A 22,536-nucleotide genomic window follows, 5' to 3' on the forward strand; every position below is an offset into this window, starting at 1 on the left:
TCAGTCTAGGATTTAATTAAATATTTCATTTTAATGCATAAACTGAGATAAAATCAGTAAAGTTATTATTTTAAATTGAAAAAAATATAATATCACATTTGGTACCTCTACTTTCATAAGAAATTTAATGTGGCACTTGAACTACCAATATGTGTTTTATTATGGTATTTGTACTTTCGTAAATGTTCAATATGAGACTTGAACTATCGATATGTGTTTTATTATGGTATTTATAATTTCATAAAATGTCTAATGCGGCACTTGTACTTTAAAAATATCCAATGTAGTATCTAATGTTAACATCGTTTATAACTTGCTAAATCAGCTAATCAGAATTTGACATAAAAAAAGAAGTAATGTACTTTCATGGATAACAAAAAAAGGCTTAATACCTCTTTTGGCCCTTATACTATAGCTAAATTATCATTTTGGTACCTATATTATTTTTTTATCAGTTTGATCCATGTACTTTCATTCTATATACCTCGTTGCCCACATATATAAATTTTCCGTGAAAAAGAAGTTAAATCAACCAATGACATGCTACACATGCCAATTAAAGTAAAAAATATTAAAATTTGAAAATATTAAATTTTTTAAAAAATTCATTAAGAATCCAAAAATTAATTAAAAATCTAGAAAGGCCCTCCCAAAATCTTAAAACTTAGAAAGTTATTTAAAATTTAAAAGAAAAACATAATATGTTTTTTGAAAATTATAAAATTAATTTTATAATTATAAGTATGTAAAAGTTCAAAATTTTAAAACTATCAAAAAGTTTTTAAAAATTTTGTTTTTTGGAATTTTTAGAAAATATTAAAATTTTATGATTTTTATTTTGTATTTTAAGGAATTTTAATTTTTAGTAAAAAACCCATAAAATACTCTAAAAATTAGCTCAATGGGAGACATGTAGTTAGATAGGACCCGGAGAAACAATGTATAAGAAGTTTTCTCCTTGTATGGTTCAAGAAAAAAATTGATTAATTAAAAGTTATGTCTATAAATAACATTAGAATGCCAAAAATTCATAAATCAACAAATCAATTAGACATTTAATGGTCTTTTTCAAAAATAAGAAGAAAAAACATTTATACTCCCATAACTCAAGTCAAATAATTCTCAAAAATCAAAATGCTCATAAAAATCCTTCGGCATTCTTTTATGGAGTGGTGTCTAATCCCTTCTTAATGAACTTTATGGTATTTTTTACTTTAAAAAAAAGTCATAAATCCTTAAAATATAAAAAAATCATTAAAATGAAAAAAACCTAAAATTTTCAAAATAAAAATCATAAAATTATTTAAAACTTTCATAAAATTTCAAGATTTTCTAAAAAACCTAGAATTCCAAACAAAGGTAAAGATACCAAAATGTAAAGGTTTAGCAATTCACTAACAATGTTAACACTCAGTACCATAACAAAACACATATTAATAATTCAGATACCACATTAAATGTTTTCAAAGTGCAAATACTATATTGAACATTTTATAAAAATAAAAGTACCAAATGTGACATTATCCCTTTAAAAAAGCTTCAGGTAGAACACATGCTCTCCCTCCATTCCCCTTTCTCTAGTAAACATCTAAACCTTAGCCACTTGGAGTGGCAACGATGACAACTTCGGACTTTGGCCGACGGTAGCTTGCTAACCTCTATCATTTTCTCTTCTTTCATTTGCACCCTTTTTCTTTCCTCTACAATTTTATTCCATCTCCACCGTTTCTTTCTTCCTCTTTGTCCTTCTTTCCCTTCTACTCTCTTTTGGCATTTGTCGTCCACCATTTTCCGGTTGTAGCCTCCTCTCCCTTATTTTTCATCACCCATTTCTCCCATTTTCCTTTCCTTTCCTTTCTTTCCCTCCTCCATTACCATGCCAACTCCTTTGTCAATTGCCTCCTTTTTCTCTCTTGGGAGGGTTATGTTGCTCAAAAAAATAAGTTCGCCTAAAGTTTTTATCCTTTGGCTCCTCCCTTAAGGGAGACCATTTTGAGTTAATGATAACTCATGCTTTCTTAGGTCCGTGGTGATTCAATGTTCTCGATTTTTTGGTGACTCAGTTGCTTGAGTGTGAGTTTGATCTGGAGGATTTAATATCTTATAAGGTTTCATAAGTTTTCAAGAAGTATAAGATCATTAGTTTTGGATCCAACAGGCTAGTCCATTTAATCCGTGTTGGTGGCTGAGTGCCCTATAATGTGGCTTTGTATCCGTGGCAATTGCATTTTTATTAGCTTCATTTCTTACGGTCAGATGTTTTACCAAAATGGCTTTGTTGTAGGCCAATTTTAATCCATTTACATCAAAACCCAATTTAACCTTACCTAACCCACCAAAATTAAACCCAAAACCCAAAATCTTAACTACCCAAAGCCCAATTTACATCAAAACCCCAATGGCCCAAACCCTAAGCCCTAATCAAAATAAAAAAACCCTAACCCACAACCTAAACTTTTCTCAACTAAATCCTAGCCTTTGCCACCACTAACTCCACTAGCCACACTTGCTCCATCACCTACTCCACTAGCCACACTTGCTCCACCACCACTTGTACCTACAAATGAAGACATAAACAATAAAAAATATTTTGTAAATGGCTATATAAGCCTTCTCATATTTTGTATTTAGGGGAGGAAGAAGTTTTGGGGGAGAAAGTTATTGTAAAGAATTTTTGAGAGGTTTTTTGAGAGTAATCAAGGAGAAGAGTTATTGTAAAGGCTAGTTTTTGGAGAGGCTAGTTTTTTTTTTTTTGGAGATTAATCAAATATTAAAGCAAAAGAGGTTTCTTGGTCTATTCTCGTTTTAAGTTCTTTGTTTGCTTATTGTTTTCCTTTCAGTTTTATTTTGTTTCTTTTATACGAAAGTAAAAATAAAAGGAGGAAGCTTTCCCATTTTTTCCGAAAAAGTTTTTTTTGAGGTCCGGCTGCCGTGTATGGTGGCACCGACGGTGGCCGGCGGCGGTCCAGTGACCGGACGGTGGCCGGCCTTGTGGCCGGAAATCACCCACTCTCTCCCTCTCTTTTTTTTTGTTATTATTATATTTCTTAATATTATATTATATATATATATATTCTTTTAATATATTAGGTATATTCTAAATTCTATATTACGTATATATATATATATATATTATACTATTTTATGTATATATCTTTAATACTATATTATTTATATATATATATTTTTCTACATGTTATCTTATGTATATATTTTAATTATATTATGTATGTATTTTTTACACTATATTATGTACATATTTTTTTATATCTATTTTATACATATGTATATATTATATATATCTTAACATTACTAGTTATATTTTCACTATTTTATGTATATACTTCAAACACTATATATAGTATATTTCTAACACTATTACTATTTATAAATATATATATATATTTTACGTACATACTCTTAATATCTTTATTATGTATATATTCGTTGTTTTATTTCACATTGGATACTATTATTACGTTTAATATATCACATGCATTGTTATTGTTTTAATATTGTTGTCATATTTATTATTTGTTTCAATGTATTTCCAACTCATTTATTTTTGTCTCCCGCCTATTTTATATCATTCTGTTGTTCATTACTTTAAAGATTTTTATTCATGTTTTTACTAATTTCAATAAATAAGGCAATGTTTTGCATTTTGGAACATCAAAGAATTGTGCCCTAACTTACGGGGTTTCGGTTCTCTTGTTGGTTCTAAATAGCTAAATATCCTTTTGAGTTTTGAAATGCATGATTTCAATTTAAATTAAAAGACGACCTTGTGCTCGGAATTCATGGTATTGTGTCCTAACTTACGGGATGTGATACTCGATATTTCGAGATAAGGAAATCTTTAAACAAATCGATTTAAGCTAATTCAAGAATTTTAAAATCAGTATTAATAGAAAAGATCGTATTTCAAGTCCCTTCCCGATTTTTAATTTTCGACATTAAGACACTAACTAATCAATTCGGTACCAATTTTTTGGGCGTGTCGAGGGTGCTAATCCTTCCTCACACGTAACCGACTCCCGAACTCATTCTCTCAAGTTTCGTAGACCAAAGGCCCTGTTTTAGTAAACTAAAATTGATTTACTAAAACAAAGGTGATCCGATCACATCTGATAAAAGATTGGTGGCGACTCCCGTTTTAATTTTCACTTTCAAACAAAGTCGATCCCCGTTTTCAAAAGAATGGTTTCGACAGGCTTAACTTTTCGTTAAGTGTTGAAAATCAATTTATAAGAACACCTAAAACGCCCAAGAAATTGATACCAAATGATATAGACGAGAGCGGAAGAGGATTGTAAGTTTGTCCAATGCGTGGATTTGACTTAGGGCTCTAGACGATTGAAATAAACTTGGATTCTGACACAACCTGAAACGTAAACAAATCCTAGCCAAATCTAAGAATTTAAAAATTAGAGGAAGCAATGAAAATAAATAATTAAGATAGAAAAAAGAACAATCAAATAAATCAAAGATTTGAATACTTAAATAGGAACAAAATAGAATAAAAAAAGAAAATAAAGCTAATAATAAAAAAGGTAGATGGAAAAGATGAAACGTGGCATGTAAAAGTCCTAAAGAGTCTTGGAAACAAGAAGAATCCACAACCCGTTTCAAATGACTTTAATTTCCTCTCCAAGAAAGAAAACTTAACAAGAAAAAGTTTGAAAATGATCCCTACAATCTACAAAGATTGTTAAAATTATTCTAAAAGAAAACTTAAGAAAAATTCGTAAAAAGAAAAACTCAAAGAAAATTTATTAACTAAAAAGAGAAGTTGTTGAATAATAATGAGTTCTTTATATAGGCTAGTTAAGTATATCTAAATAAATCTTTTAAATATATTGAAACTCTAATGACCCTAAACAAGAAGTAGTTTTAGATTAAACTTTCATGTTACATTAAACTACTAAATAACTCAAAATACTTAAAATTATCCAAAATTCAGAATAAATAAATAATAAAATAATACAACTTAATAAATAAAATAATGAGCTCGTATATAATAAAAATTAAGCCTAAAACTCGAACCCAATATGATTTAAACTCATATAAAAAGCCTGAAACTCATAATCTGTAATATCCCCATCCAGAAATGTAACACCCCATACCTGAGTTCGAGGTCGGGACTAGGCAGGAGGCATTACCTGATTTAACCACATGCGTGCAATCATTTCTGAGTTAAAAAAAAAAACTAGATCAAATTTAAAACTTTTTGTCTTTTAACCTAAGAGTTCTTAATATGGGCCTATGAGGCCCAAATCACATTTTGGAAATAACCTAGGATTAATCCCAACATTTTTGGAAACTTTGAAAAATGCCACTTGAGGCAGGGCACATGTCCGTGTGGCCACTATGACATGGTCGTGCTAAAGGCCCATGTAGTTCACATAGCCTAAGCACAAGAGGACACACTCGTGCCCTAAGCCCGTGTAAATTAAATTCCAAATTCGAACCTACAGGGGTTTTCACACAGCCTACACATGCCCGTGTCCCCAGGCCTTGTCCCTCACATGGTCATGACACGCCCGTGTCTAAAAACCTTGACATTCTGTTTTTAACATCAGCAAGCCATTAAGGGCACACGGCTAAGGCACACACCTGTGTGCTAGGCCGTTGCTAAGGCACACGCCTGTGTGCTAGGCCGTTCCCTTCACAAGGCTGAGACACATGGTCGTGTCTCCACTCGTGTGTTTACTACCATGCAAACTGACTCGTAAAATTGAAGTGCAGGGGCACACGGCCGGACTCCACGCTTGTGGGGCAAACCGTGTGTCACAAACGGCCTAGACACATACCTGCGTGTCTGCCCGTGTGGATAAAATAAGGCTATTTACTAAGCCTCTTTGCCACCCTTACTCGTATTAATCTACACAAGATCAAGAAGACCAATACAAGCATAACATATATAATCAAATCAACCACAACCATTGGAAACTTACATCAAATGCTTCTAATAATAATTAAGGTTAGCCAACATTCATGGCTTATACAAAATAATATCACATCCATCATAAAAGCGAACACTTGTGGCTAATCTAATAAGACACTAAGCCAAGGATTTGAGTCCCTATACATGCCAAAATTACAACAATTAAAATTAACTATACCAAAAGCTTCAAGTGATAGTGTGATCAATGCCTCCGACGTCCCTTGATCCCCGATACAAGCTTGAATGGCACTATAAGAAAATGAAAAAGAAAGGAGTAAGCATAAAGCTTAGTAAGTGCATATATGCAAATAATGTATAATTAGGAACTCATTCGTCAGATGGTAATTTATTAAACTCAAATGATGTATATTATTTAGACTTCTCTATCTTACTCTTCACTTCATTAGGAACTCATTCGTCAGATGGTAATTTATTAAACTCAAATGATGTATATTATTTAGACTTCTCTATCTTACTCTTCACTTCATTTACGCACACTTCTGCATCTCGTAACATAATAAGGTCTTATTCATAAGTTTAGTATACATACATGTAATCACTCGTAAAATAACTTGAGTTCATTCTCTTTAATGACATACCTCATTGGAATTATCACCAACTCACTTATCGAGTTACCCGTCGAATGCTCGGAATACTAACGAATGCACAGGAAGTTCGCACCTAAGTGCAATATAAGCAGCCAGAGCTACCTCATACTATGTAATGCTTACATTTTAGCTACTCACGGGCCTTTTTTTCAAGTCAGTACCCAAACCCTATAGCACTATCATGTAACACCTGTTCATTAAGCTACTCATGGGTCTATACACAAAGTCAGCACCCGAACCCATATAACGTTAACATGAAATGCTCGCTCAGCGAGTTACTCACGGGTTTAGTCACAAAGCCATTACCTGAACCCACATTACATATAACATTCATCTTATGAACTCAGACACAACTCATGAGTTCAGACCACGTAGTTTCTCATGACATACTTTGTATATCCTATACTATTCCTGAGCTTCAATGGGATTTCAAATCTACTCGGGGTCATTGCACTTGCTCATAATGTAGGTTACTCTCAAATCACATTATTGATTTTTTCATGGTAACAAATAAGACATTTAAACATATATATGAAATAAACACATTTAAAAGTAAGCTACAATAATACATTAATGACATATGTACCTACCTCGGTACAAAATTATGGGAACAAGATTAATTCTTGTAAACTTTGTTATTTCCCCGATCAAGCCCTGAATCACATTTCTCTTGATCTAAAATGTCAAAATTCAACTTATTTAATACTCAAATCATTCAATTCAACTCAAGACTCATACTTTGGTAAAATGACCGTTTTACCCTTAAACTTTGCAAAAATTACGATTTTACCCCTAGGCTCGTAAATCGATTTTTATCAAATTTCTTCAAATCTCAAGCCTAGCCAAATCTTTCTTGCTCTATAGTAACCCAAAATTCCCATTGTTTTACAATATTACTATCTATTTTACAAACTTTACAAAATGGTCCTTTTAAGTGTTTTCCATGAAAATCACTTTGCAAAAGTTGTTTATTCCACAACCATAATTCATATTCTTCCATAAAATTTCAGGTAACATCACATGTGATTTCATGGAAAAACCCTAGACTCTTAACCATTTTGCAAAATAGTCCCCTCAATAGCTAGATTAAGCTTTAGGGGTTCCAAAAATACAAAAATTATCAAATAAGGCTATCTAAATCACTTACTTTTAAGGATGGAGAGTGGTTGAAATTTTAAGCTTCCCAAAACCCTTAAATTGCTGGTATTTTTGGTGGAGAAGGAAATGAGAAGAAGATGATATCTTTTTCTCTTTATTTTATTTCTATTTTATTCAATTAAATCACCAAACACACCTAACATTGACTTTTGACCCTTCTTGTCCCCTATGGCCGGCCACTCTCCTTAAAAAGGGTCTATTTGCACTTTAAAGACTCCCAATTAAGGTTCCTTGGAAATTTAACACTTTTGGCTAGTAAAACAAAATTTCGCCCTTTATGTGATTTAGTCTTTTTTCTCCATTAAACTCATAAACGTTAAAATTTGTTCACCAAAATTTTCATGCACTCAATTAATCATGCTATGACACTAAAATAATGATAAAAATAATTTCTCAACCTCGGATTTGTGGTCCCGAGACCACAGCTCCGACTAAGACCAAAATCGGGTTGTTACAAGAAATTCTACCTATGTAGTCTTCACTAAAACGACCATAACTCGAGCTTCCGAACTTAAAATTGGGTGTTTCAAAGTGTCTTTCAAAGCTAAGAGATAGCTCTTCAACCGCTATTTAAACATCTAAGCCCATAAATGTCTGGATCCCATCCAAAAACTTATTGCAAGTTAACTAATCTTTTCAGCTTGAAAATTGGTAGTTTGGTTGAATTGACTTTAAAAAATTTCACCAATTCCATGCATGTATCATTTTCCCTTTCCTCAAAAAGATTTATCCTCACATGTTGTCTTTGATCGAATCTTGGTTTGATTTCATTAACCTTTGACCTTGTTATTGCGTCTTGAGGTAATGTAAACCCATCACATCCATGGGCCTAAAATTGAGCCTTTAGACTTGCATCGAGATTCTTATGACTCTTTTTTTTTTATTGTAATAATTTACAATCAATAAAATTTATTTTCGAGAAAAAATAAGTAAAGATGTTATCTATAATTAATATCATGAAGTTTATAAAGACTTGGACCAATTTAAATGCTACAAATAGCATTATTCAATTTTTACCTTCACAGCTGTCACATAAGTTTGGGGGAAGTCCTAAATCAGCTAGGAGGGATTGCATAAGTTTTGAAAGAATCAAACATCAAGTTGACGGTGGATAATGTTAATAGGCTAAACTAGATTAGATTGGATGTGATAAATCTCTTCCTTTTTATTGATTACGACTTGAGCTATAGCAACAAATTTTGAAGAGTTTTAAGTACGACTCTTGGAAGGTGTAGATGATTATTTGAAGAGCTATAACAACATGTTATCTCACTTTACATTGAGATTATTTTAAACATAAGGAAGATGATTTTGAAGCCTATAAAGATTTATTTTTTTTGGAAATTGTAATGGAATTTTAGCCCACACTTAGGAACTATTATTAAGTGTATGTATAATTCACCATTTATGTAATAGGAAATTGAGAGTTTTTATTTTGTTCAATTGGAAACATTTTTGGGGATTTATATTTTGTAATTAATTTATCTTATGAGTTCGTATATCCAACGTACTAACTTTTAATTCTATTATCAATTGAATTTAGGCTATTAATACATCAAAGTATACGAGTCATATGCACATAGCCCGTTACTTACTCAGAATTGAGGTAAGGCACACTATGATTAATGTCACTAGTGAATAAATTCATAAATATAAATCTAGCATTTATTCTGCTTGGGTCATGTCTGATATATTGTCAATCTAAACAACCACATCTATGTTTATATCTTCTGAAAGTCATCCATTCCAATACTCAAGACAATGTATCTCCTTAATTGGACTTGATATACAACATATTAGTCCTTTAATCAACTTGTTCAATTTCAATTAAACTAATGGCTTGTTTAATTTCTCTACTAATATAAGTTGTCTTCTCACATTATGATTCGACCACATAATGCAACTTAATATTAATTAAACATTAGATAATCAATGAGCTAATATCTGTTCTCATTTTATTTTGCATGCAAAAATCAAGAAAAATAAATTTGAGAAAAAAAAGTTGGAACTTAAGTTGAACAAAAGCCCTACAAGAGGGAGTGACTTCGAGGGGTCGGTTAAAACCATTCCAAATAGAAGCGACATTAATATAGTCACGAAATAAATGGATCAAGGATTCAGATTCAACAAAGAGTTAGAGATTGCCAAACCTCTATTCCGAAGAAAATCCCTTGTAAGGATGATTTGTTGAAGATGTTAAAGTTTAGCTTAGGCAGAATGTTAAATTTAAAGGCTAAAAATTATATTATTGCTTATAATAATAATTTTTAAAGTTTAAAAAATTAAAATATTGATTTCAATAATATTATACATATATTCATATGTAATAATATATAATAAATTAAGTTTAATATTATAGTTAAATTATCATTTTGGTATCTATACTATTTTTCTTTTTATCAATTTGGCCGATGTACTCTATTTTAATTATTAGTTTGGTTCTATATACCTTGTTATTCATCTATATACTTTCCGTTAAAACATATCAAAGAAAACATACACTAATTTCTTTCATCAAAGAAAATTGCCCAGTGCAGTATCCATGTAGTTATGTAAATCTTTTGTGAAGTGTTTTTACTTCACTATTTTAAACAAAGAGGCAGACCCTTTTAATTAGGTCTGCTCAATTTTTTAAAACTTTTTATACCTTTTAATCTTTTGAAAATTTTAATTAAATTCTCTTAAAATTTCTAAAATTCTCATTAACTTCACAAATATTTTAAAAATTTTAATTAAACTCCTAAATTTTTTAAAAATCTTACTAAATCCCCAAAACTTAGTCACAAAATCCATGATTAATTAGAGAATATAATCCATATATAGTAGTTAAAAGTTAAATTTACCTAATAAGTCAACACACCCTTGCCGTAGTAATTAAAGACTTAAAAGCTCCTGGTTTTGACACTCAAAAGCCAAGATTGAAATGGAAGTGTAATAAAAAATAGTGCTCCAATTCAATTTTATATAAAAAGATAATAAATTAATGCCCCCATATGATTAGATGTCGCTGATCTATATGTTACTCCAGGGCTTAGTCCCTACATACATCTTACGTAAAATTATCTATGAATTATATTTTATATTTTATTAATAATTTAATAATTTTTATATATTATATTAAAAATAAATTAGTCTTTTTTCTAACATTTATGATGTTAAAATTGATCTCTGTAAATTAAAATGAGATACACATAACATACCGTGTGTCATTTTTTTATTGTTCTATCGATTCTTGAGTTTTTAACAAGATATATGGATGAAATTTTTAATTGAAATAACTAACTTATTCTGGATTAATTTACTCATTTTATGAGTAAAAAAATACAATTCAATTTTTAATACAAGAGTCTCTCTATTATACATAATATATATATATATATATATATATATAGGAAAGAAGGGAAGATTGAGAGATGCAAGAAACGTACAACGTAATAATAAAATGTTTCTAAAAAATGGCATCTCATTTGCATAATATATAATATATAATATATGTGGCATCGCATTTACATAAATCAAATTCAAAGGTTTAAGTAAGTAGAATGTTAAATAATTTTGCATGCTAATTATTAGTATAATATGAAAAGAAAAGGAAACTATTTGATAAATTAATAATAAAAGAAGTGTAAAGGCATGCACATGCACATGCACATGCAACTGCTTTTTCTTTTTCTTTTCTTTTATTATTCAACATACATGCTTTTCAAAACCTATTTATTTTAAGTATTAAAGGTATTATGACATGCATGAATTTTAGATTTGCATAATAAACTACTTGCTTGTGTATGTATTATAAGTCTATTATTACATTATTATTATTATTATTATTATTATTATTATTATTATTGCTTCTTTATTCTCTCTTTATATATATATATATATATATATATATATATATTTCTTTACTTTTACTTTTTCCTTTAATTCTCATATACAATCTTCCAAAAATACCCTAAATTTGAGGGAATTTATTGACAAAAATAACCTCATAGGTTGATATAAATGAAAGGCATTTGAGCCTTAGAGTGTCAAGTCTTTCTCTTTCATACTCCAAAACTCTATTTTAGACTAAGGAAAATTAAATGGCTAATCCTTGTGAAGTGGAAGTTCTCAACAATGCCTTGTCAGGTTCTTCATATATTCTTTCCCTAAAACCTTTTTTTATAGATATTTTGAATTAATCCAATATCAAAATTAGAAAGGAAATTATAAATTATGAAATAAAGAATATATAATTATAAATATAGTAAGTGTGTCAATTGCATATATGATTTGACATGTAGGTCAAGTAGTTCCATTTTATAAATATATATCCATAAAATATGATAATAATTTTTAGCAAATTGAATTTGTTTTTATAATGAATAATTACTTTTTGTCTAATTTTTAATTTCATATTTATTTTTATACAATATTAAAGATAAAAGATAGGTGACATAAATTGAATTTGTGTTAAAGGAATGTTTGATAAAAATTTTAACCAATAATTTATACAAGTTAAGAGAATTTTATATTTGTTAATTTTTATTTTACCTTTTCTCTAATTAAATTGGTATTACTTAACTCATAAGTTAAGTAGATTAGAAATCTTCTAAGGGTGTAATTATATATATAGGTTACTAAGTACTATAGTGTTTTTGTTTTCCTTTTTGATATCATCAATTCCTTTTAGGTGGCATATGATAACTACAAATGATTTCATGTGAAATTCAAAGCTTCAACTTAAATTCATTTATTATCTCCTTTGAGTTTAATTAGTTTTTGAACATTAATATTATTATAAGTTGTTATGATATTTATTTATTTTTATACAATGCCTAGAATTATCCATAATCCCTTACCAACTCTTAAACAAGCGGATAATATCCTTTAGTACACTCAAACCATCGTCCTCTTACACTGACAATAATATATATCAATACTAATCGAGCTAAGACCCAATCGGCTAGAGTTAATTAGTTTTTGCATTGTTCCAATATTGAGATCCAAGGGGGAGGGGGAAATGAAACATTTTCTTTTCTAAACATTTGTTGAGCTAATTTTTTTTTAGTATTTAACATTGTACTTCACAATGGCTGTTCATCATATTCAAATTAAACTTGTTTACAGCATGAATTTAATTATAAGTTCAACTAGTAAAGCAAGGTTTTAGTCTAATGAGTAGCTTGAATCGAACTCATACTAGTATTAGAAAATAACAAAATATTGTGTAAGAATATGAGGCGACCCAAATTCATATCAACCCTATGCAAGGCCCTGGATTAGACGGATAGCCAAGTCCTTAAAAGTTAAGCCTACTAAATTTGGCATTACAAGAATTATATGTCATCATTTGTGACAAATTATTGCTAATTAATCTTTAGTATCGAAGGTTGTAGATTAGTTAATTTTGTTTTTTCAATTAATTTAGGGATTGGAGTTGATGAAAAATCACTAGTTTCAATATTGACAAAATCACAAAATGAGCACAAGAAATCCATGAGGAAAGGATGTTCCAAATTCTTCCTTGAGGATGAACGTCAATTTGAGCGATGGAACGACAGTGCCATCAAGAGTCTTAAAGCTGAATTCAAGCTATTTAAGGTATATATTCTTATCTATTTCATTGGCTGTATAATCTGACTTTGTGATCGTAAAGCTTAAATAAAATAATTTGTAGTAATTTATGAATATAAACATCAGGATGTTGTGGTGCTTTCGCTGATGCACCCATGGGAGAGAGATGCTCGATTGTTGAAAAAGGCGTTGAAGAAGGGACCTCCACACTATAACGTGATTGTTGAAATAGCATGCACCCGATCATCCGATCAGCTTTTGGGTGCCCGAAAAGCCTACCATTCCCTCTTCGACCGTTCCATCGAGGAAGATCTTGCTTCCCACGTTAAGGGCTCCGAGCGCAAGGTCCATCCATCATTTTTTACACATTTGTATATTTTAAACTTGTTTTGTTGCGGAATAATTAGATTTATGTGTTGTTTTGAGCAGTTGTTGGTGGCACTGGTGAGTGCTTATAGATATGAAGGACCAAAGGTGAAGGAAGACGCTGCAAAATCGGAGGCCAAAGCACTTTTAAATGCAATCAAGAATAATAATGGTGATCATAAGAAGGCGGCTATGGAGGAGGATGAAGTTATCTGGATTCTAACTACAAGGAGTAAGCCTCATCTTAAAGTAGTCTATGAACAATACAAGAAAATTTCTGCTAAAACCATCACTGAGGTAATAAAAAACAAAACCAAAAAATACAAGATAATTCATCCATCAATGGAGTTTTTAATTTCTTATTTATTTGTATTGCTTTTGGTTTAGGACCTTGAAGTCGAGTTGCTCTTGAAAGAGACAGTGGAATGCCTGTGCACCCCTCAAACATATTTCACCAGGGTAACATAATTAACATCTAAACCTTAAGCTATGTGCTCTTTTAGTGATTCAAGTTGGCTCAAATTACATTTTAATATGTTTTACTTCGAGTTGGATGCAAGAACAAATCTAATCTAATTCATAAGCATATTTGATCTTGACAAATTCTCTTTATTTCTAGGTTTTCGATACAGCTTTAAGAGAGGATGCGAAGGAAGATGCAAAAAAAGCACTGACTCGCTTGGTTGCAACACAAGAAGACGTAGATTTGAAGGGAATCGCTACTAAGTTTGAGGACAAAATAAAAGAGAGAGTTAAAGGAGCCTATAAGGATGTGTTGCTTGGTGTGTTAGCAGATGATAGGAAATGAATGGTCAACTAAATGCCTTCGATTTCTATTTTAGGTGGTTGTCTTTTTAAATGGTTGTTGTTTCTCCATTGCCCACATCAAATGTTCTGCCCATCTTTGCCCTTATAAGGCTATTCCATTGCTGTTGCTTTAATCTCTCCTTAATAAAATCATCTTTCATTCCTTTTGCCCTTTTCCCTAAATCAAAGCAATTTAATCTATGTTAATTTCGAAAGTGAACAATTTAATCAACGTTAATATTTTCTGTTAATTATACGTAATTTTTATTGGTATGATAACAAATTTAGCTCTCAAAGTTTAGACATTCTGTCGATGTAGTCCCAATTTAACAAATTTAGCCTGTAACATTCGTGTAAATGTTGATGTTAAATTTGTTGAATTTTTTAGAATTAAGACCAATTGACAAAACATGTAAATACTAAGGGGCTAAACTTGTTGTTATGCCAATCAAAATTATGTTCAATTGACAAAATATATTAACACCGTGATTAATTGTCTTTAGTTGCTCACGTTCGAAATGGTTTGAAATTAAATTGCTTTGATTTTTTTCGAGAGAAACTAATTTACTCAATTTCAAAATTAAAAGGAACGGGAAATAACTTTTTACCTATAATTAACTATATATTGGGCAATTTACTAAAAAAAGCCCTTTTTTTCGTTAATTACTGAAATGGTCCAAATTTTTTATTATTTACGGGAAAGGACCATTTTTCCCGAAAGCACGTCCACCTCAACACGAAGTCAGTGTCCATGTTAGCAAAATGCGTCCCAGCAGAGCGTTTTGTCCACATCAGCAAAAAGCGCTTCCTTGAGGGCGCGTTTTGTACTGACATGGACAAAATGCTCCCCCAGGGATGCGTTTTGTCCCCTTTTTTTAGAGTTAGGATTTTAAGTGGTTTAGGGTTTTTAGATGTGGGTATTCCAACATAACTCGTCGAATGGTTCCACCTAATTAAATAATTTTTTAGCATACAATTATATTTTAAATCTACGTAATAAATGTAAAATCTAATGTAAAATTTACCTCGTTATTAGTGGGAATGTATATGGATGGTTCACTCGAGGACGTAAAATGGAAAGCGAAACCTTGCCCATGATTGCAGTAGTGATAGGCATCCTCCGATTTTGGCTTCATTCGGTCGCGTTGCCCTGCACATCTCCTGGTACAATGTTGCTAACACGGCAGACCCCCAACTTAATTCACCTTTTGCTTTAAAATCAACGAGTTTCAACAGCCATCTCAAATGTACGCGGTTTCGTGACAAGTCCGGCATCAGATAACCTCCAATTATCTCAAGAATGTATGTCCGAGCATATCGTATTCTTTCGAGTTCAGTCGAATCATTATCCGGCTCCGGGAATCTGTCTCGTAACCAGCCCATCTCGACCTGACCTCTGTTAATATTATCCGATATAGCACTCAAAAGCTCGTAGCATACAGCTCCCCAATTAGTAGATGATGCAGACCCAGTGACTGCATACCCATCCACCGGCAATCCCAATTGCAATTGCACGTCTTCTAGAGTGATAGTACACTCTCCGCATGGAAGATGAAAAGTGTGCGTCTCGGGTCTCCACCTCTCTATCAATGCACTGATTAATTTCGGGTCCAACTTGCATCCCTGGCCTATCGTGGCCACGTGCCAAAAACCCTCTTCCCACAGATAATTCTCTATCAGCGGCAATGGAGGACCAGACATATTACGGATATAGCATTGCAACACTTGATCTACAGACTGTTATAAAAAAATTATAAAATAAATATTAATTAAAATTGCATAAATGAAAAAAAATACTATTCAAAAATTAATTAAGTTGATTAATTACCATTGTCATTTGCTCGACGGAGATGTGTTTCTTATCGAGACGAATTAATGAACCAGCCATTGCTAACACGATCGAATATTTTTGTAATTTAAAAAATAAAACTAATTCAAAAAAATTAAATACAGCTTTTTTGCAAAAATTAGAGACAACTTTGACAAAAATTGAGAGAAATTTGAGAGAATTTGGAAAGAATTTAGAGAGAATTGTTGTGAGAGGACTATTGTGTGAAAAAATAAAAGGGGGGAGGGGCCTTTTATAGTTTTTTTTTTGTTACCGTTGGAGTTCAAATGGTCAAGTGACCGTTGGAGCAGGGCAAAACGCGTCCCTGGGGGAGCGTTTTGTCCATGTCAGAACAAAGCGCGCCCTCAAGGAAACGCTTTTTGCTGACGTGGACAAAACGCTTCCCCAGGGACGCGTTTTGCTGACATGGACATTGACTTTACACTGACGTGGACGCGCTTTCGGGAAAACTGATCCTTTCCCGTAAATAATAAAAAGGTCGGACCATTTCAATAATTAACGAAAAAAAGGGCTTTTTTTAATAAATTGCCCTATTTATTAAAAATAAATCAAATTACATATTTATACCTCTATATAAAAATATGTTATAAGTTTGGATTAATCCAGTATTTGTTTTTCGAAGGCCAACATGAAAAATCTATTATACTATTTTAAAATAATAAAATATTAAAAATACTTTTATATTATTTATATATTTTGATAATTATTTTTGAAAGGATTTAGATAATTAAATTTAAATTTAACTTTTCATTATAAACTATGTAATATTTATATATGATATTATAATGCTAATGATTAGATTGTTGTCATGAGTTAATTGTACTAACTCAAATATAAAAAGATTTAAAATTTATTTATTTAAAAATAATAATACCATGAATAGTTTATTATTAAGTAGATGTCTATCAAAATTAAGATAAGTTTAATATATTTTAGGACTCTAACAATCATTATAAATAGAATTTTATATCATGTATACTTTTAAAATCAATAATTATAGATTTTAAAAAATATTATAAATCATTTCCATTAATTCTCTTTTACTCTCTTATTTTTCTTACTTTCTATTTTTTCTATTATTTTATTTTATAACAAATCAATATTATTTTATTTTTAATTTTATATCAAATCTTTAAATAAAACAATTAAAAAAACATCCGCGTAGATAGAGATAAGTGACCTTCCATCCCTAATATGGTAAAATTCCGTTTAAACCCTTTAAATTTTAGAAAATTAAAATTAACATAATAATAAAGTTTTATTTTAATCCTTTCAAAATTTTATAATTCATTTTTTACCTTACCTAAACAATTACCTTGCTTTGTCGCTAAACTTAAAGATGAAATCCAAAATTGATAATGTACATATATATATATACACAAGTCGTTAGTCGTTAACAGTTCAATTTTATTTATTTAATAAATAACTTTTCAAATATATATAATATAAGAAAATTATAAGTGGAAAGTTGGTTCTGTAATAAAACCATCACAAGAAACTTACGTGTACAACTTTTTTTGAGAATCGTGTACGTTGTTATATCTTCATCAATGAAGTCGTCTTTTTTTCTTTTTTTTGTATTTTTTTCAATGTTACATGTTTCTAGCTATAACCATTCCATTCACCTACTTCTCGACACGATCCTCCATTTAAAACAAACCTACTAAGGTTGTATTCTTTATTGTTTTTGAGATAAATTTTTTCTAAAAAAAAGTACTTTTCTCTTAAAAGTAATGAAGAACACATATAATTGAGGCAACTTTTTTAACTTTTGGGATAAGCTTTTTTAGAGATGAAAAAGCAGTAAATTTTAGTTTTTTCAGCCAAAAAGCACTTTTGGCTGTTATTTTACCTTTTTAACCTTACTTTTTAGCTTAAAATGTGTTTGATGCTATTATTTTGTGTTCTCTTTCTTGGTTATTTAATATGATTTTTACAAATGTGTTAAAAGTATTAATTAAAAATAAAAATATTTTTAAAATAATATAATTGTGTCAATATCTAATTACAAATATTTAATTATTATATTTAAATATTTAAATATAGTTTATATATTCTAATTAAATTTAATAAATAATTAATATTAATTACTTAGAAATATTTAAAATTAATATTATATATTAAAATATTAACAATAAGTTATAATAAATTCTTTTTTATATTTTTACTAAAATATCATAATATTAACTAATTTGAACATTATTTAAATACATATTTGTTACTTTATAATATCATGTCTAAAATGGATATTTTACTTTTCAAAAACACTTTTTGACAGCAATATCAAACACTTAAATTTTTCTAAAGCACTTCTCAAAAGTACCTCTCAAAAGCATTTTTCCACGGCACTTTTCAAAAGCACTTTTCAAAAATACTTTTCAAAAACAACGAAGAACTGGCCTTAAATCACGCCATAGCTCCCTCACGAACTAATTCCCTTCTCATCACCTTCATCTCTCCTCTCTACGACCAACCTCATCATTGCCACACTAACCACAAACTATGGATTGCAATGTCTAGTAATTTCACATTGCTAATAAATGAATAAATTATAGGTCAATTGAATCTCTATGACTAGCTCATATAGAGTTGGCTACTTATTTGGATCATATATATATATTCGAAGATATCATTTTCACGTAAAGTAAATGTTGGCCTGAAACAGTTATTATGTAACAAATAAAGTATGAGAAAAAGTGACAGCAAAAGTAGGCACTTCAACAATAGTCGTGACAAGCACAAACAAAATAGAGAACATCAAAATTTGTTTATGCAGTTTAATTTCCCTACGTTTACGGAGTCTAGCTGAGTGAGAAGAATCTACTATCTCCAATCAAATACAACAAAGTGAATATAATTCTAACACACTCCAGTGAAGAATCCTCACTTTTGTACCTCAAAGACTAGATCTCTCATCACTAAATTCTCTCCCTAAGAACTTAGTCTGTAAAACCACAACTTTAAGTTTTTACAATCTCAAATGCACTCAAACAAATAAGTGTTTTCAATAATCAATTCATCTATACAAGTCTCTCAAGTATATAAAGTTTTCAAAACTAACATAATAAAGATTTATTACAATCCCTACTAAACAAAAGCTAAAATAGCTAAATACAATATATATTAACAACCAAGATAAACATGAACTGTTGGGAGCTAAGTCATTAACGTTTTGATCCAATCCAACTTCCTTTATCCAAGGGATTTGATATACTCAATTGGATCCATTTCAACCTTCAAAATAAGTTTCTCCAAGTGAATTAATCTTCATTGATGGGTTCGATTTGTTCCATAACATCAACAAAACCCAAAGATATAGTTCAATAAATTGCTAGTCTTCCAAAGTGGCTGAGGAAATGGACACTTCTCTTAGCACATTGCAACAACGTCAAATATCTTAATAATCCCCCATTTGGCAATTTGTTGAACAAATACATACAAGACAAGATGCTTATTCAACAATCAATCAACAACTCCCCCTTAGCATACTCCCTTTAGTCCAGTCAACTTAACTTAGAAAATAATTTAAATAATTTAACCATCAATGCTTAGTTTGAAATTAGAATCAATAATCAAACAACTATAAATGTAAATAAGTAAGCTAATGAATTAGGAAATTATAAACAACCAATGTAAACAAAAATATTCATCCACCACAAGCATTAAGTTCAAATTACAATCCTAAAAAAAATCCCAAAATCAAATAAAAGTTCTTTAAATAAAAAAACAACATTTGCACAAATAGTAGCACGATATCAACCCTTTCACCAGCATATCCCTTTGACTGTCATCTCCCCTTTTTTATCAACAAGATTGCCAACTTAATCTTCATCAGGAAGAGAGTGAAGTTCAGCACGAAGGTTCTTTTGCTTATCTTTGATCTTCTTTACAATCTTGGCTTCAGCTCGAAGTCTGGCAATGCGTCAATCATCAATGCCAACTGGTTCATCCTTGGGTTCATTGGTTGTGTGCTTGCCTTCTAGGCACTTATGGGAGAATTTGAGTTCTGGGACAGGCTTTTCAACTTGCTTAGTGGCACGGACAACTCGCAGGTTTTGCTTGTGCAAGATTTGAAAAATCAGGGATTGGAATGGTAGGAAGGATCTACCATGTACCTTTTCAGCGTGCTTTACTATCTCTTTAAAGATTGTTTGGTCCAAATCAAATTCAACCATCTCGACAACTTTTCTTAGAAGGATTGCAGTCTTCCTGCTTACTGAATGAATCACACTGGCTATTAGGAAGCCAGTTCCAAGTTGCTATAGCAGATAAGGCAACATAAATTGTAAAGGGATGAAGCATGGATATTACCTTTCTTTGGCCATGTTAAGTAACTTTTCAACCTACAAGAGAAAGTAATTTTCTCACATTTTATTATGAGAATCACATTCCCATGTTTACGGGAAGGAAATTCTTAAGGTAAAGTTAGATTTCAAAGGAAATAAATTTTTTTCACATAGCAAACGTTAGAATTACTTTCCAATAGATTAAATTCCCAAAAAAGTTATCACTTTCTACCATACCAAACGCTACCTTAGATTAGATTAAAGGGGAAATATTCACTTACAACTGTGTAAATCTACTTTAGTTTTATACCCTTTTGTATATTTTTGTATTATTAATATATTAATGATCCAACTATAATATTTCATATTCCATTCATGTATATTATGCACGTCAAAATTTAATGACATGAGAAATTGCTAACTATTTGTTTTATACAAAAATTTAACCATTCAATAAATGTTAATATATACAGATCAATATGATAAAGATATCGGATTGGTTTGAGAATTTGCATGCATAACAAGTATAATTATATCAATAAATTCAACATTTAAATCTTTAAAATATTAGATGTAAAAATATATAAAAGTTAATTTTACACCTATGTAAGTGAATCTCTATCTAAATTAAATATTAGATATACGCATTAAATTAGATATTAGATATATTATAATTTTAAAGAATAAAAATAAATAATGACTCTTTCAAAGAATTAAAAAATATCTTTATTTATAAGTTAGAAAAAGTTAAAACAAAAATTATTAATCCTTTCTATGATACTAATTAGGTACAACACGGATATAATATTAAAATAATATATTTTACCAAATTAAAATAATATTTAAAATATAATAAAATACAATACAATATAAAAAATTATATAAACACAATATAAGTTTATACATATACTGAATAAACCAATAGTTATATAAACAAGTAATTTGCAGGAATGGATCGTCTCAAACCTACAGAACAAACATGAATTAAGATTTGGAAAAGCTGATTAGAAATGTTTTTTTCAGATCCTAATAAAGCGCATATGGAAAAATCACAATCTCTTTATTTTTCAAGGGACATCTTAGAATAGTATCGACACTATTAAAGTCTCCTTTAGCTGGGCCAAATAGTTCATGATGGCAGCTAGTGGCCCAACGATATCACTTCAGGCTCCAACTTCGTGTTCCAATCTACATGGAAATTGTCTACTTGAATATTGATGGTTTTGTAAGGTCCGAGGATGACTCTGCTTCAGCAGAAGGAATTGTGCGAGACAAAGTTGAGAATTGAATCCTTAGTTTTAACAAATTTTTAGAGAGTTGCTTAGTATTCGAGGCTAAATTGTAAGGCATCTTAGGTGCCTTAGACATCTTGATTGATTGAGGTTACGATAATGTGTTAGTTCAGATGAATAATCTTGAAGTGGCTACTGTCATACAAGAAGAACTCACAAGAGAATCAAAATCTGCTTTGATTAGGAAAATTCTTCAGCGAGTTCTTTGATTTCAACATTGGAGCATATGCCATATCTCTAGAGAAGCGAACCAAGAAGCTGATAGATCGGGCAAATTGACTCATTTGGATAGTCAATGATTACTAGTTTTCTAAATATCCCCATTTAGAGAAATGAATTATGTGATGTAATTTATCCTTTTTATTTTCTTCTTTTGTCAAAAAAATTACTCAAAATTATCAATACATTTTAATATACCTTACTTATTAAAAATAAATAAATTTAATAAATTTTGATAATATCCGTTAATTTAATTCAAAAATCATAAGATAATCAAAATTATCATTATCATAACAAAATAAATCAAGTGATAAAACAAACAACTTGATATTAAAAGTTACACCTTTTTTTCTTTAAAAATTTTAACTTTTTAAAAAATATTTTTTAGTGTTTTATTATTATTATTATTTTAAAAGAATAACATGTTTTAGCATCTAACTTATACCTA

General features: G+C 30.1%; 1 protein-coding gene across 1 annotated transcript; it reads left to right on the forward strand.

Moving 5' to 3' along the window:
* Positions 1 to 11,733: 11,733 nt before the first annotated feature.
* LOC108452331 (annexin D4-like) lies at positions 11,734 to 14,611 on the forward strand. Its single transcript, XM_017750104.2, has 6 exons — positions 11,734 to 11,841; positions 13,124 to 13,296; positions 13,396 to 13,614; positions 13,699 to 13,932; positions 14,023 to 14,094; positions 14,255 to 14,611. Exons 1-6 carry the CDS (start codon positions 11,796 to 11,798, stop codon positions 14,441 to 14,443), a joined length of 933 nt encoding a protein of 310 aa, XP_017605593.1. The 5' UTR covers positions 11,734 to 11,795; the 3' UTR covers positions 14,444 to 14,611.
* The last annotated feature ends 7,925 nt before the right edge of the window (positions 14,612 to 22,536 follow it).

The sequence above is a fragment of the Gossypium arboreum genome, chromosome 5, assembly GCF_025698485.1.
Source record: "Gossypium arboreum isolate Shixiya-1 chromosome 5, ASM2569848v2, whole genome shotgun sequence".
NCBI classification, from domain to species: domain Eukaryota; kingdom Viridiplantae; phylum Streptophyta; class Magnoliopsida; order Malvales; family Malvaceae; genus Gossypium; species Gossypium arboreum.